Here is a 16,683-nt window from a genome sequence, read left to right as displayed (position 1 = left end):
GCGCGCCGGGCTGGATCTGTGGGGAGGGAGCGGGGCGGGCCTAGCTGGGGGCGAGGACTGGGCCCGGGTGGGGAGTGGAAGCGGCCGGAAACCAGACCCGCGGGGACTCGAGCCCGGGACGCCGTGGGGCCTCGGCAGGTGCGGCGGGCTGGGGCGCGGGCTTCCCCGCGGGCGTGCTTGGCAGCGCCGTCCCGGGGCCCCTCGCAGCGGAGGCCTGGGCTTCGCCGTCGCGCCCGGGCAGCTGCGGCGCACTCGGGTCAGGCCCGAGGGTGATGGGCAGCGAGCCCCGCGAGCCGCGGCGGCCTGGGAGTCCGAGGGGCGGCGCGAGGCCGGGGGCGGGGCGGGCGGGTGGGACCGAGCTTGGGCTGCCGGGATGCTGCGTCTCTGGAGACCGGAGGTTGGCAACCATCGCTCCCCTCCCCGCCCGGGACCCTCACGCCTCTAACTTGCCTCTTCCAGGGTACCGCAGTGGCATCTTCCTTGCCTTGTCCGTTCTCCGGGCTCGCGATCTTCCTTCCGGAGCCATGTCCGAAGGAGTGGACTTGATTGATATATATGCTGACGAGGAGTTCAATCAGGTGAGGGGGCGTTAGCATCGGGGCTTTCTGGGCTCCGCTGAATCACTTTGACCAAACTTGCAGGGGTTTCAAGCACTGACAGTCTTTGCTAGGCCTGAACATCCTCCTGTCGGGTCTAGATTTTTTACTCCACCACAGACTTTAAAGACGGCCGACCATTGCGTGTTATGCTGATTTTTAGCTGCCAAGGCTTAATTTTACAAGCTTTAAGAGCACATAAAAATTAGATATAATAGAATGGTGAATCAACCTGTGGAACTTGCTCCCCCAGGAGGCCGAACTTGGCTGTCAGTCTCCTCAAAGACTAGCCACACTTAAGAAAATCGCACTTAGGTTTGCTTAGGTTAGTATTCATGAGGACAGTGTTCATACCTTTTTCCTTTGCGGTTATTCTCCCACCCCCCCCCCCCGCCCCCTTTTAGAGAGGGAGAAGGAGGTGGAAGGGGAGAGGGAGAGAGAATCTTTTTTTTTTTTTTTTTAATTTTTATTTATTTATGATAGTCACAGAGAGAGAGAGAGAGAGGCAGAGACACAGGCAGAGGGAGAAGCAGGCTCCATGCACCGGGAGCCCGACGTGGGATTCGATCCCGGGTCTCCAGGATCGCGCCCTGGGCCAAAGGCAGGCGCTAAACCGCTGCGCCACCCAGGGATCCCCTGAATTTGGCTTTTTTTAAAAAAAATATTTTATTTATTCATGAGAGAACAGAGAAAGAGAGAGAGAGAGAGAGAGAGGCAGAGACACAGGCAGAGGGAGAAGCAGGCTCCATGCACCGGGAGCCCGATGTGGGATTCGATCCCGGGTCTCCAGGATCGCGCCCTGGGCCAAAGGCAGGTGCCAAACCGCGGCGCCACCCAGGGATCCCCGGGAGAGAGAATCTTAAGCGCTCCATGCCCGGTGCAGAGCTGATGTAGGGCTTGGTCTCACATACCTGAGATGATGATCTGTGCTGAAATCAAGAGTCAGAGACTTAATGGACTGAACCACGCAGGCGCCCTCCCCCCTTGCAGTTCTTTGAAAGGGCAGCTGGGGAAATGTAGTCCCCTCCTCCATAAGGCAGTACAAAAATACAGTGTAAAAGATACTTTAACATTGAACTGCAGCTCCATTCTGCCTGTTTGGGGTCTTCCTTCTGTAAGTAGTTTGCCTCTAGTCTTGAGAGGTGCATAGGCATTTTGGTGTAATAAATTTTATTTTATTGATGAATGTAACTGTTTAGAGGGTAGAGGTAAGGGTGTTGGACAAACCAGTTAAAAAGCATATGTAGACCCCTTGGTATACCCTGGATTTGTCGGTCGGTTTATATTACCTCAAGGAACATTATGCAGTGATATTCCTCAAAATGATAATCTAACATTGAAGTCAATCTCAAGAATGTTCCATACTCTGTATTTAAAAGTTAGTGATATCTTGCGGGAATTGTTTTCAGCACTATTTTACATGAGTAAACTGGTTCTTCCCATTAGCACCTTTCATTAGCATCTTACGTGGGTACACATAAGGACCTGGAAAAAGGATAAAAAGGACAGATTAAAGAAGGTGCCCTGGTTGGACCCTGACTTTTATACAAGGCAACAAAGGTTTTATACATGTCATTTTTTTTTCGCTTGGCACAAGTTATATTAATATTTTTAACATATTATGCCGTTTTCTAACATGGAGATTTTAGAACACCTAAGTAGAATAGTATAGTGACCTTCTACCCATTATACAGCTTCCTGAAGTAGAATATTTAATAGTCATTTTCCCATGTGTACTCAGGTAAACTGGAGTCCTCTACATGTGGCTGCCGATTGACCTAAATACATGAAAAAAAATTTTTAAACCCAAGCAAGTCAAATAATTATGGATGGAAAGAAAGGTTTAGTGTATTAGTTTAGTTACACACCATAATTTTCCTGAGTTGTCCATTATTACTTTGAATCAGATCTTTACTACTCTTTACAAGTTGTGGGTTGTTTTTGTTTTATTTTTAATGCAAGACAGGAAGAAAAGAAGAAGGTTCTCGTAGTTCTTATTATTAATAAAAACCCTTCCCCCTCCTTAATTTCCTTCTCTGTGGATTGATAACAATGCTGCTCATTGAGAAGTGCGCAGAACACGCAGGTCTAGCCGCATTTGGTCTAAGAAAATGGAATACCAAATTTCTTAAGCTGTATAGCTTGGAGGTTCTAGATGAGGCACAGGCCTTGTCCAGTGGTCACTGCTTTGTTAGGGTAGAAGTCACTGGACTCAACAATTAATTGTTGTCCTGTTGATTTAGAAAACTTTTTTTTTTTTTTTAATTTTTATTTATTTATGATAGGCACACAGTGAGAGAGAGAGAGGCAGAGACACAGGCAGAGGGAGAAGCAGGCTCCATGCACTGGGAGCCCGACGTGGGATTCGATCCCGGGTCTCCAGGATCGCGCCCTGGGCCAAAGGCAGGCACCAAACCGCTGCGCCACCCAGGGATCCCGAAAAGTTTTTATTTTTTTAATGGGTCTAAGGCCAAAGATTGTATGTGGTATCTAGTAGACATTTATACTAAACACAATATTTAATGCTTGGCAAGTTGAAAGAAGTACAAATTTTGAATGTTTTATGCCCATTTGTGGAAGGTCTAGGGAGACGGGTGGGTGGGTAGGGGTGTGTGTGTGTCACTGTCTCTGTGTTCCCCGCCAAATGAGTTAATTTTTGGTAGAGCTGCTTTTAGTGTAATTTGGGGGCTGCTAAAGAAATATTAAAGTTCTGTTTGGGAAGAATTGTTAAAAGCAAGGTTAGACCTGAAGGCAGCCAGTACAGATTGTATTTTAGAATGTTTTAGGAATATTAAGGGACCCCTGGGTGGCTCAGCGGTTGAGCATCTGCCTTCAGCTCAGGGCATAATCCTGGGATTCAGGATCGAGTCCCTCATCGGGCTCCTTGTGGGAAGCCTACTTCTCCCTCTGCCTGTGTCTCTGCCTCTCTCTGTGTGTGTCTCTCATGAATGAATAAATCTTTTTTTTTTTTTTTTTAAGGAATATTAAGAATTCATCCCAAGCTGATCCAGGCATGAGAACCTTATCACATGTACCCTACCCCCCAAGCAAAATGAATGCAGTTCCTGGATAGAACCTTAGGGTGCTGACTCTCTGATCTCTTACAACATGAGCTGTAAAAAATTCTTTTATAGAGCTGCTTTACTCCTGTCATATTGGGAGTCAAAATTCACAGTTGCTCTCTTGGGCTGGGGAAAGGTACTCTGGAAAAGTAAGCATGAGCTGCCGCTTTGCTGAGTATTTTGCCTCTGTTCCTTGTGCAAAGCAAGGCTCTTTGCATATTGCCCAATACTGTTCGCTGCTTCCATCAACAAGTACTTATTAAGCAATTTCTTTTTGCTAGGCACAGTGTCAGGGCTAGGGAGCGAACAGGGAAGAAATGGATCCCTGTGTTAAAAAGACTTTGCATTCCTGGTGGTTGAGAGCAGTGGACAGTGGCAGGGAAGGAGGGCATAAGCTGAGGACTAGAGATTGTCATTATAAAGCCAAAAGCTTTGAGCTTTAGTTACAATTAAAAGAAACTTTGGTATCGAGTAGGTGGCCTTGAAAAAATAAATCATAGCCTTTCTTCCCTCAGAAATTAGGAAAAGGGAATTGGAGGGTAGAAAGAAACAGTGAGCATACAGGTAGAGAAGTTCTTACTTAAATTCAAAATCATACAAGTTCTTTTTTCTCTAAAAGCTTAAGAGACAGTCATAGTTCTTCCTATAGTACTAAACAAAATTTTTCATGAGATCTTCATTCAGTTTTAAATACATACTTTTTTAATCTTCCTGGAATGAAACCTTCAGCATCAATGCACATAAAACATTGTATTTTTCACTTAATTCGTAGAATTAGATTTTGCTTTAACCTAATTCAACATTTGGTAATCAGAAAAACGTCAGGCCTGTTTTTCTGTCTTACCAGCTGAAGAAGTTAAAATGAATTGGTGTTGCTAGTAGATTTAAATCCAAACACAACTTGATACGTTGTTTCTTCAACAAACTCCTCAACAGGCCTGCTCTGTGAATCAGAACAGTTCCCACCAACTTTTTTGAACCCTGGTTTTATGGCCCAGAGAAACCATTTGAATCTTGTGACAATTTTGGATTCATTGAATCCTTTTGTGCTTCCTAAATTGGTAAGGTAATCCATATACAAGGGTTTTCAGGACTTGAGTCTATCTGCTCTCTAGGGGGTCCCTGAAAGAGTAGATTGCCTAGGCTTGCAGTATGGGAGATTTCCTGGTAATGTGTGGTTTCTGAGCTATATGAATCTGCATGTTAGTTCACTGCCCAATATTAGTGGTAATTTTTGTGTTAAAAATTTTTTTAAATTTGTTTAAAAGATTTTATTTATTTATTAATGAGAGACACAGAGAGAGAGAGGCAGAGACACAGGCAGAGGGAGAAGCAGGCTCCATGCAGGGAGCCCGATGTGGGACTCGATCCTGGGACCTCAGGATCAGGCCCTGGGCCGCAGGCGGCGCTAAACCGCTGAGCCACCCGGGCTGCCTTGTGTTAAAAATTTTAGACGTACATTTCTGAATCACAGATACTGCCTAGAAGGAATTCTAAGTTTGGTTCCACGGAGTACTGAAGTACTCACTGAAGTAATGAAGTACTCATTCCCCATAAGTTCTATTTCAGAATCCTTGATTTAAATTGAAAAAGCACCGTGATGCTTTTAAAGTAGTGCTCTCTAAGGATTAGAACATGGGAGGGGTTCATGTGGTTTCCATCTTCTTCCTACCTTGAACCATAAGAGCATATTACCATACCTACTATATAAATAAGTAAATGATTTTGTTTAGAATTGCAGTTCTTTGAAACATAAGGGCTATGAAGTAATTTTCACCATTATGTTTGTCAGGTTTTTAGCCCTTCATTTTACTCACTTTATTATCTACCCTGTGCTCTCCAGTGTTAGCTTCTCTTCCTGTTCTTTACATATATATTCTTTTTATAAAAGATGCTTATTTACTTATTTTGACTACCTAAAACAGTCTTCGTGTGCTTTTTTGTCTCATTGATTTCTTTTTTAAGATTTTATTTATTTAACTTTAAAGGGAGAGAGCACATGAGCAGGGAGAGGCAGAGAGAGGGAGAGAATCTCAAGCAGACTCCACGCTGAGCATAGAGCCTGACTTGGGGCTCAGTCCCACAACCCTGAGATCACAACCTAAGCAGAAACCAGGAGTCAAACTTTTAACCAACTGAGCCACCTGGGCACCCCCCTTTTCTTAAGTTCCCTCTAAAAAGGTTACTCTCTTTTGCAATTCTCTCCAATATTTTTACAAGGTGTAAACTCTCTGTGGGATTTTTTTAGAGTATTTGTAGTATTTGAAATTATTTTCATGCCTCAGGAAGTAGAATCCTTTTTTATTCAGTATTGGAACAGCCCAATAATGCTTTGTGTGCATGTTCTTCTATTGTACTTCAGATAAACTGAGAAACTAAAAGATTGTTTCCAGAAGTATGTGATGGTATGTAGATCTAGGAATGAATTTTGTAGTGAGTTCCCTCTCTAGTCTCACCTTAGAATCTGCAGTTCTTGAACAAAGAAAGCTATTAGAGCTTCCTGTCCTGAGTTGCATTAGAGGAAGTGCTCTGTTTCTTCAGGGAACTAGAAAAGTTACTTAACATAGGTTCTTCCTTTATTTTTTTAAAAGCAATGTCATGAATGAGCTGTAGTTTCCCTAAAACACTTTGAACTTCTTTCTGTCATTTTGGCAGCATCATCTTTAGCACTGTTAGGGTGTTCTAGAATGTTATCTGAAAAAATACTTTCTGATCCTTAACATAAAAAAGAGCTCTCTGAAATAACTGACATTGCAAATCTGAAACATTAAGGTCTCCTGGTGGTTTTCGTGGTTTTAAGATTCGAGGTATATAGTGTTAACTTGACTCCTATAACAAAATACCAAAAACTGAGTGGCTTATAAACAACAGCAGATTTCTCACGGTTCTGGAGATGATTAGAAGGCTGAAGTCAGATTGGCTTCTGGTGAGGGCCCTTTTCTAGGTTGCAGAATGCCAGTTTGTATCCTCATGGGATGCAGAGCAGAGCATGCAGTCACTCTCTTGGCTCTTATATGGGCACTAATCCTGTTCAGTAGGGTTCCATCCTTAAAGCCTGGTCTAATTGTAATTTCTTCCCAAAGACCCCACCTCCTGATACAGCACAGTGGAGAGTAGGGTTTCAACATCTGCATTTTGGGGGGGGACAAACATTTATTCCATAACAATAATAAATGTGGAAACATAACACATGATAAAAGTATATTTTGCATTGTGTTTCGGAGTACATGTTCATGTTGTAAATGCTTACTGTGACATAGGTTATGATGTGGGTGCCTGTCCTGTTTTCTGACCCTTAATATTTTGAGAGAACTTCACTGTTTTTGTGGTATCATTAAACATCTCTGGCATTGCTCCCAGAAATCTCTTATAAAAGTGTCACAATCATGTATTGGATTTACATTGTCACCTAAAAAATATTAAGGGAAAATCTCCCAGAGTTATTCCTTTCCTTTCCTTTCCTTTCTTTTAAAAATGTTTCTTTGGAACGCCTAGGTGGCTCAGCAGCATTTGCCTTTGGCTTAGGGCATGATCCTGGGGTTCCAGGATCGAGTCTCCTATCGGGCTCCTTGCATGGAGCCTGCTTCTCCCTCTGGCTATGTCTCTGCCTCTCTCTATGTCTCTCATGAATAAATAAATTAAAATCTTTATAAATAACAAAAATAAAAATGTTTCTTCGATGGATACTTCATAGAAAGATAGGATTGCATACTATGAGTTTTAGAGCTTCTCTGAATCATTAGTGTAAATATAAAAGTGTAAACCAGTAATTTCAGTTATTTCTTGCATTCTGGGTTCCCACTTGAATATGCCTTTCCCTTTTATTTTTAAATGAATATACTCTTTACTCTTTTTCTTATTAAATAGAGTAAGAAGATTTGTGTAACTCGTGATTTTGGAAATAGTACAAGTTGTGGAAAATAAGTTTTTCATTACTGTATCTTAGATGTGGTCTTTAGAAGCTAACCTCATTGACAATAGTAGCAGGTGCATCTTTATGTGTTCTTAGTTTGCTTTTGTAATCATCATGTACCTTTTGATTCTCACAGTTGGCTGAAGCTGGAAGCATTGCAGACTTCTAAGAGGGTCTTGAGAGAAAAAGCTACAGAAGCATAATTCAGTGAAGTGGTTTTACGTGAAAAAGTATTCTTACCAGGAAATTATTCTTACTAGCTTCCTAGGGTACGACAGGAAAGTTTTGTACATTTTACGAAATATTTGAGTGTGGATTCTAAGTAAACGGGAATGATATAGAATGAACCCATTGGGAGGTCTGCAAACCCACCTTTGCCAACCCTTCATCTCTTAGGACCCAGAGTTCAACAATACAGATCAGATTGACCTGTATGATGACGTGTTGACAGCCACTTCACAGCCCTCAGATGACAGAAGCAGCAGCACTGAGCCACCTCCTCCTGTACGCCAAGAGCCATCTCCCAAGCCCAATAACAAGAGCCCTGCGATCCTGTACACGTACAGCGGCCTCCGCAATAGGCGAGCTGCTGTATACGTGGGCAGCTTCTCCTGGGTGAGCATGGGGAACCAAAAAGCTTCCTGGGTAGGCTGGAGGGAGAGTGCTGGGAGGTGATGGCATTTTCAAAAACCACTGTTGCACTGTTTTGTGCTCTGATGGGGTTGGATTTCTTTTTCCTGGGATCAGGTTGGATTGATCTCTGAAAGAGAACTATCCTGAGGACGTACTGGTGCCGAAGAAAGCAATGATTAAGTGGGTAGTTGCTTTTTCTGCCATCTTGTTAATGCCCCTGACCCTGGGGCTTTATGTCTAGCAGGGTCATCTGTGGGATGAGATTTCAGAGTGAACAGCTTGAACTCTTGGTGGGGTCATTCATTGGTTCTTTGATAACGATTGGTGACAGGATCAAAGACCTTGATAGTTCTAGTACACTCAGGGTAGGTGGTGATTCTTATGCAAAAATTCTTGTGTGATAGACATGTTGTGGGGCTGGTAGAGGGAGGGTCCAAATTAGGAAATGCATACTGAGGGGGACGTTCCTGACATTGGTTAAACTGTAGCCTGTCAGGTCTGTAATTAAAAGCTGCTAGTAATCATTGTTTGAACTGATGACCAGCCAGCCCAAATGGCAGTCAAAGTTAAAATAGGTTTTAATTTTCTTAATCTCAAGAGATGGGGTTTGGGGAATGGTGGGAGGTTTTGGAATGCTGGATGGGTGAGGATAATAAAAGCCTGCAATAATTGAAATGTTGGTGGGCTCTTGGGTTTCTGTGGGAGGTCATGATTGTGACTAGAATCCTAGGTTTGGGGAAAGGGTTTGGGACATTCTAGGTGGGGAGGGGGTGTAGCTCTTGACATTTCTTCCTTTTCCATCTTGCCGGCCCCAGTGGACCACAGACCAGCAGCTGATCCAGGTTATTCGCTCTATAGGAGTCTATGATGTGGTGGAGTTGAAATTTGCTGAGAATCGAGCAAATGGCCAGTCCAAAGGGTGAGGTCTGGATTTGAGAAGCCCCTTTTAGTTTGTCATCATTAGGATAAAGATCTACACTGTATTTTGGCCCTGGATTTTAATCCCTCTGACCCCTGGCCCAGGTTATTGCCTTGGTTTTGACAGACTGCCTTAGAATGGGGACCTTGCTGCAATGTAACAATGTCCATCCGTTGAGGGGCAAAAAGAGCTGATTTCTGATCCAAATAAATAGGACAATTATAGACTGACGCCTTTTTATTGATGGTAGTTTTGTGTATGTTATTAGCAAGATATCTTTTATTTTACCAGCTTTCACTAAAAGTGGAAGAGTTTCTTTGTTCTTTTGATTGGCTAATAGATCTCACTCATTTTTAATTTTTCTTCTTCAAGGTATGCTGAGGTGGTGGTAGCCTCTGAAAACTCTGTCCACAAATTGTTGGAACTCTTGCCAGGAAAGGTTCTTAATGGAGAAAAAGTGGACGTGAGGCCGGCCACCCGGCAGAACCTGTCACAGTTTGAGGCACAGGCTCGGAAACGTGAGTGCGTCCGAGTCCCAAGAGGGGGTACGTGGAGACCATCTGTATGAAGGGGGGCAAATTTGTGGGTTTGTTTTCTGTGGTGTGGGCTCTGCCTACAATGTGGAGGAGTTTGGGGGAGGGTGGTGGTGGTTATGAGTGTTGGCAAGGTTAATTAGTAGACCCAAAAATGAGGCTGTGTATAAGAAAGAGCACTGTGCTGAGAGGTTCAGATTATAGTCTGGTTTTGCCACTGACTCATTGTGTGACCTTGGTCAAGTCACTGTATTATTTCTGCTCTGAAGTAGATACATGATGTTTAAAGTTCCTGTCAACTCTAAATTATATGGTTTTGTCTTAAATCAGTATAGTGAATGGGCTTAACTGTAACATGTGCTCTGTATAAATTAACAAGCAGCCACCTTAATATACAGGTAATGTTTATAAAGATGGCTATAATCTTGTCATAAACATATGTTGGAAGGGTGCTCTGTAAGGAATCAACCAAAAGGAGCGCTGGAAAAGAAGAGTGTAACAATGTTTCTCCGGCATTGTCCAGGGGAAGAGAGTGCCCTTTCAATTACCAGATATTTTAGTCTGCTTGGCAAGTGCTTCCCACTAATAAAGCTGCATTATACTATCTTAGCTTGATGATAGCATCCGTTGAGTTCACCTTACTCCCTTTGTTCTGATTCTGTACTCACCAAGCCACCTTCTGATACTAATTTGGTTTCCCAAATAGGCTCTCCTACTGGGAAGAGAATGCGCTGACCAGCCGACACAAGTATTCCAGTCTGCTTGGCAGTTATATTTCTCATTGTAAATTAATAAATTGGCATTCTGGTTTATGAATCAGTCTCTTGTGAGTTTGGTTAGCGTTGAATCTATTTCCTAGGGTACAATCACCCTGGGTGAACTATTAAAGTTGAGTTTCTGAACCCACAAAACCTGAGGACCAGACCTTGGATTATCCTGACCTCACAAAGTGCAGCCACCCTGCAATGCCCTGCGTGAAGCAGCCAGCTGCCTTTACTTTTCTTTTCTGACGGGGGTGGGGGTGGGGTTCATCACCTGTGTTCTGTCATTTCTTAGGTCCTGCTCTCAAAATAGTGTCTTGTATTGATTGGGTGGTCCACTGGGACCTTGTATTGATTGATTGAAGGTGAAGATATGGCCACTTCTCTATTTGCATAGGAACAACTGTTCTTTTAACTAGATTGAGAGCCTAGATGGATAGAGTGTGAACTCCCATTGCTCTGGGTTAAAAGGCACACGCTTTTCTTTGACAACTTGAATTTTCAAGTTCCTCTGTTTCAGAGTCTTTGTATAATTCAACCCTTTTCTAATTTTCCTAAGCTGCATAAAGGTACAGTTACATTAGGGATAACATTCCTACTTCTGCTTAGCTATGTGCTCCTCAGTGTTCCGTTTCTTTGCTGAAATGATGGTGGTGACTGAGTGCTGTTTTCTGCTCTGTCACGTTGACAGACATGGGTTCTATTAATTCACTAAGTACAGCTAGTAGACTTCCTCTGCTTAAAAATGGTTGCTACTCTGGGATTGTAGCCATAGGTATAAAACAATCTTTGAAAAAGTGGGAAGATGGCTAACTTTCAGAGGATCCCATTTACTGATACCTTTTTCTTTGCTTTGAGAGAACTCAGGGAAGAAGCAAGTTGCCATATGGATAAGATATGAAGCACAAGTATGCCATGATAGGCACCGGTGATAGGCTATGGTGGAGAAAGTAAGGTGTTTGCTGAGAGAATAGGTCCCTGCATGCTTGAACCTGGAGTTGAGTTTATCAGCAAGTGTTAGTTTAAGGAGCACTCTCCTTTCTGCCCACATTTGACTGCTAACAGCATCTCTCTGCTTCCAAGACTTCTAAGGTTATGTGATCGTGTTCTTCTGTTGGGTTCCACCTTAACCAGGCCTGGAGTAGACTATTAAATTGGAGAGAGTGAACAAGTTTAACTGAGTGACTTTACAGTGTACAGCCACATTCCCAGCTGCGTACAAGCATTTGTGAGCCCTTGTGCACACCACCATACCAAAGTGCTGTGGTGATTTTCCTGTGGGGTACAGTGTTTGGGCCATTGAAATATAGTGGGAGTTCCCCAGATACGAGGGTTGCTTTTTACTAAGCGTTTTACTAGGAGTCCCTGCTGTCAGCTGTGTACCATCTGCTCAGTCTGTGGACATGTCTTATCTTGGCTTACCTCCCGTTTTCTTTCTACTTCTCACTTGACCTCCAGTCTTCTGTGGTGTATGTCTCTTCCCCATCCCAGTAACGAGTTTTGTTATGTAGATGGAGGAAGTATCTCTCCCCTCCTCTTCCCTCACTTCTCCCAAATTCTCTGGCCAAAATGTCATTGCAGAGAGAACATTGCAGGTGTACAGTAGCATAGTACTGGTCTCAGGTCAACTAGTACTGGTCTAAGGAGAGAGGCCCTGAACTCTTAATCATGGAAGGGGATTCCACATCCACTTGACTCCAGCTGAACAGTAATGAACAAACTTCAACACTGTCATTTTCTCCTGGGTTAATCAGGATCCTGCATTTAGAAGTAGAAAACAAGTCTAAGGATAAATTGAGTGTGAACCACAGAGAGTTCTAGATAAAGAGCATTCTCTGACACGGAATTGGAGTGATACTGCTTTCTGGGTTTATGACTTAACTAACTTGCCTCAGCCCTTTTTTTCTGAGGCCAAAGAAAAGGGAATAGATGATTTTACCTTCTTTCTCAGCTGCCTGTCACCTTCCTCAGTATGGTATCCGAGGACTCTTGCTGAGGGATGAGCTGGTCCCATGGGTACATGTAAAGCCTCGGGTAGTAACGTTAGTTCTGTTTTGCTTCATAGGAATACCTCCACGGGCCCATTCACGGGATTCTAGTGATTCTGCTGATGGACGGGCCACACCCTCTGAGAACCTTGTACCTTCATCTGCCCGTGTGGATAAGCCCCCCAGTGTGCTGCCCTACTTCAATCGCCCTCCTTCAGCCCTCCCCTTGATGGGTCTGCCCCCACCCCCAATTCCGCCCCCACCTCCTCTCTCCTCAAGCTTTGGGGTCCCTCCTCCTCCTCCTGGCATCCACTACCAGCATCTCATGCCCCCTCCTCCTCGATTACCTCCTCATCTGGCTGTACCTCCCCCTGGGGCCATCCCACCTGCCCTTCACCTCAATCCAGCCTTCTTCCCCCCACCAAATGCTACAGTGGGGCCTCCACCAGATACTTACATGAAGGCCTCAGCACCCTATAACCACCATGGCAGGTAAGGACTATCTTGTTTCTTTCAGATCTGAGCCAGGTATAGTAGGGTAGACCATGTGTTACGTAGTTTATTCTCCCTGAGGAAGTAAATAAGCGTGAATTCTTGTGTTTTCCCTTGTAGAAACTGTTGTCATAGTGTTGAGTCCTGGGAAATAGTTAACCATCCGTTAGATAATGTTTTTTTTTATTTGGTGTTTCATTTGCATCTTAGTTTCTTGACCCTAATCATGTCTTTCGTAATCCTTTTTTAAGGAGCTTGATTAAATTGAGAGCCACAGGGCAGCCCCAGTGGCTCAGTGGTTTAGCGCCACCTTCCGCCCAGGGCATGATCCTGGAGACCTGGGATCGAGTCCCATGTTGGGCTCCCTGCGTGGAGCCTGCTTCTCCCTCTGCCTGTGTATCTGCCTTCCTCTCTATGTCTCTCAGGCATAAATAAATAAAATATTTTTATTAATTAATTAATTAATTGAGAGCCACACGTGTCTGTTAGGGATGCTGCAAATATCTAGTGCCATTGGGTCATGCCAAAATTACAAAAGAATATGATGTAAATTCTGTCCTTGAAGAGAATGTGAACACATATAATGTGAACAGGCTGAGAACCATTTAAGACATTATATAGGAGAACATGATTAAGTAACACTGTAGTGTAGATTATGGTAAAGATAAGAGGCTTGGGCAATCAGGAATGGTATTATTTCTGTGCAGCCGAGATTCGGGCCCTCCGCCCTCTACAGTGAGTGAAGCAGAATTTGAAGAGATCATGAAGCGAAATAGAGCAATTTCCAGCAGTGCCATTTCCAAAGCGGTATCTGGAGCCAGTGCAGGTAACTCACCCTTACCTCTGCTGTGTTCTCCTTACCTTTAGTTTTTCCATGTTTTGTCATTTCTTTTGGGAAGAAGTTCAGCAAGATAAAGTTGGAGTACTGTTAGATTCTCAAGAGTGGCACATTTTCAGTAGTATATAATCTGATACTGTGGTTTTGTGGCTTGGGGGAAGTTCTAATGATGTTAATTTATTAAGCCTGTATCCAGACCTGCCTCATGAAAACAAACCTAGTGCCTAGATTATAAATAGTAGTATCTCATTGTAGTATCTGTTGTAGAATGAAATTCCTGCCCTCATGGAGATCTCAATGGTTGATCAGTGGATCTAGTGTCTAGTCCTAGTGTAGACTGCAGGTTTCTTAGGACTAGATATGGTTTGATATGGAATTTCATTGTATTTGGGGGTTTAGACAGAACTGCTGACCTCTTTGTAGCCTCTCCTAGAAAGAGGCAAGTCTGTTGGGTGTCATCGTAAGACATAATATATGCCCTTAGAGCTAACTTTTGCCCCGTCAGTATTACGTGGGCAGAACCAGAAGCTGTAACTCTGAGAGCCCTAGTATGGAATCTTTGGTTCTTTTTTTTTTTTTTTTTTAAATCTTTGGTTCTTTATAGGGTTTTGGTCCGAGTCTCATGTTATGGTATCAGTCAGACTTCTTTCTTGTGAGTTTCCCACACTGATGTAAATGTAGATTGTCAGATCTCCTAGGAAATAACACTAAATATTGCCATCTGTTTTCTGTAATTTTTCATCTTTGGCTGCAAAATTTGAATCCACAGGGTAGGTTAAAGACAGGAAATACATATATTCTCTCTCTTTATTTTTTCCTCCAGAAAACTGACATCTGATTTTTTTTTTCTGAAAGATTTTTTAATTAGAAAGTAATCTGTGCTCATTTTAACAAGTTCAGTATACAGAGGAGTATAAAGGAAATAGTCATTGTTCTTCCTTACAAACTCCTGCACCTTAAGATGATCAATAACTGAATCTCTATCTCTGTCCTTTTTTGTTGTTCTCATTCCAGTCATTCAAACCACAAATACTTACTGAATGCTTACAAAATAAGCAAAAATTCCCTGCCCTGGTAGAGCTGACATCCTGGTGTTCCTGGATCTCTACAGAATCACAGTTCCTCCACAGTTTCCATTCTATTCTTATTGCCCTGCACAGAGGAAGCTGCCAGTCTTCTTCACTGGACTCCTGTCTGGTTCCATGCTTTCCTTGCATTATCTTCTGTCTGTATTGCACTTGACTTAGCATGGAAAAGCATTGTGCAAGTACCTACCCCATGACCACAAACCTTGAGCCAGGCACTGCGCACATTTGGGGAATGAAGGGGCTAGTTCTTCATGGCAGCGAAATTTAAAAACATGTGTATATAAATATACTCTACATACAGACATGTTAGGTATATGTTATGTATATGTGTACACACATCTGATTATAGATTTAAAATAATTCAGACTTAGAAATGTGCAGTGGAAAAAATTAAAATTAAAAAAAAAATGCAGTGGTAATTAATGAAAGTCCTCTATGCTAGGCCCACCACCAAGTCCACCTTCCACAATTTAGTGTCTGTCCTTCAGATTTTTTTTCTGTGCATATGACAACGTAAATATAATTTTTATTCTTTTTACAAAAACGGAATACTGTTTTGCAACTTTAAAAAAATTAAGGTTCTGGACATCTATCAGTGTATAATATCTAACATTTATTGAGCCCTTACTGTGTGCCTGGCACTGTGCTAATAAGCGCTTTACGTGGATTACTTTGTTTACGTACAGATTTATCACGTGCCTTTTAACAACTGTGTAGTATTTTATAAAACCGGCATCACATAATTTATATAGCCAGATGCCACTGAAGGAAATTTAATTTGTGTCTAATTTTTTGATAAAATGATGCTGAAAAATAACACTGTTAAGCGTACATGCTTGTGAACAGAAGTAGAACTGTTCTTAGACTTTCTGGGTCAAAAAGTATGCACATTGTTTATTGTAACGGATATTAGATTGTTCTCAGACTACCCTGCACCACTTTGTATATCCACTGGCAACATCTGAGAATCCCTGATTGCAGACTGTTGAAATATAGATGCCGTCCACTTTTATACCTGCCACTTCTGCCTCATTCATCTTACCGTGGTTCTGTGAGACAACTAGTTACTGTTTGTGCCCTCTTGAGTTCTCCTTTTGGTCCAGTTAATCTACTGCCTCTGCTCATTCTTGGCCTTTCCCATCCGTCCCCTGTCAGGGGATTACAGTGACGCGATTGAGACGCTGCTCACAGCCATTGCTGTTATCAAACAGTCCCGGGTCGCCAATGATGAGCGTTGCCGTGTCCTCATCTCCTCTCTTAAGGACTGTCTTCATGGCATTGAAGCCAAGTCCTACAGTGTGGGTGCCAGCGGAAGCTCGTCCAGGTGAGTTATTGGTTGCTTCAACAGTCTACCAGCCCCGAGCAGCACTCTTCCAGGGATTGGCAGGGAGAGGAAGAGAGCCCAGGGGATGTGGCAAGGCCCTAGCTGGAAGAACGGGCTTACCTCTGCTATCTTATTTAAGGGGAAGGAATTAGTCACATCTGCATTAACGAATGTTGTAATGTCTGCAATCCATTGTTCAGTGAGGCAGTGGGCTATTTAGGAATAAAGATAGACCGGCATAGTTAAGAACATGGGCTTTGAAGCCATATGTGCTTGGATTCGAGTCCCATTTCTGCTCCAAAGTACCTGTATGGCTTTGAGTGTGGCAGTCACCAGCTTTCTAAGCCTCATTTTTCTCATTTTAAAAAAGGGACAATAATAGTACTTCTCTTACAGCCCTGTTGTAGAGATGAGATGAGATAAGCATGTAAAGCTCCTAGCACTGTGCCTGATACATTAGTAAGATCTCAACACGTTTGATTGTTCCTTTTTCCCAAAAAAAGATTAGTCCTCAAAGAGCTGACATCCTCAGACAT

At 42.9% G+C, this 16,683-nt stretch overlaps 2 protein-coding genes across 17 annotated transcripts in view; one reads left to right on the top strand and one right to left on the bottom strand.

The window, feature by feature from the left end:
• Nucleotides 1–16,683, top strand: part of CPSF7 (cleavage and polyadenylation specific factor 7) — a 28,098-nt gene that overhangs the window by 298 nt on the left and 11,117 nt on the right. For 4 of the 10 annotated variants that reach the window (XR_012013521.1, XM_072789359.1, XM_072789364.1 and 1 more), the window contains exons 2-8: nucleotides 460–578; nucleotides 7,968–8,186; nucleotides 9,020–9,123; nucleotides 9,496–9,668; nucleotides 12,483–12,897; nucleotides 13,605–13,723; nucleotides 15,979–16,147. Coding sequence is in view for 9 of the 10 variants with exons in the window: in XM_072789359.1 (XP_072645460.1) it covers nucleotides 525–578; nucleotides 7,968–8,186; nucleotides 9,020–9,123; nucleotides 9,496–9,668; nucleotides 12,483–12,897; nucleotides 13,605–13,723; nucleotides 15,979–16,147 (1,253 nt within the window). In the remaining variant the exon portion in view is untranslated. Of the gene's footprint in view, nucleotides 1–17; nucleotides 139–459; nucleotides 579–7,967; nucleotides 8,187–9,019; nucleotides 9,124–9,495; nucleotides 9,669–12,482; nucleotides 12,898–13,604; nucleotides 13,724–15,978; nucleotides 16,148–16,683 lie in introns of those variants that run through there. The other 6 variants (XM_072789362.1, XM_072789363.1, XM_072789361.1 and 3 more) reach the window with 4 other exon arrangements.
• TMEM216 (transmembrane protein 216) overlaps nucleotides 1,950–16,683 on the bottom strand; it is a 29,712-nt gene continuing 14,978 nt past the window's right edge. For 3 of the 7 annotated variants that reach the window (XR_012013523.1, XR_012013531.1, XR_012013530.1), the window contains exons 5-7: nucleotides 12,863–12,973; nucleotides 12,357–12,524; nucleotides 1,950–2,081 (exon numbers count right to left, since the gene is read on the bottom strand). The gene's annotated coding sequence lies outside the window, so the exon portion shown is untranslated. Of the gene's footprint in view, nucleotides 2,082–11,839; nucleotides 12,176–12,356; nucleotides 12,525–12,862; nucleotides 12,974–16,683 lie in introns of all 7 variants that reach the window. The other 4 variants (XR_012013524.1, XR_012013526.1, XR_012013527.1 and 1 more) reach the window with 4 other exon arrangements.

The sequence above is a fragment of the Canis lupus genome, chromosome 21, assembly GCF_048164855.1.
Source record: "Canis lupus baileyi chromosome 21, mCanLup2.hap1, whole genome shotgun sequence".
In the NCBI taxonomy this organism is placed as follows: Eukaryota; Metazoa; Chordata; class Mammalia; order Carnivora; family Canidae; genus Canis; species Canis lupus.
Note: the sequence above shows the minus strand (reverse complement) of the source record. Positions and strands in the feature narration are given on the sequence as shown.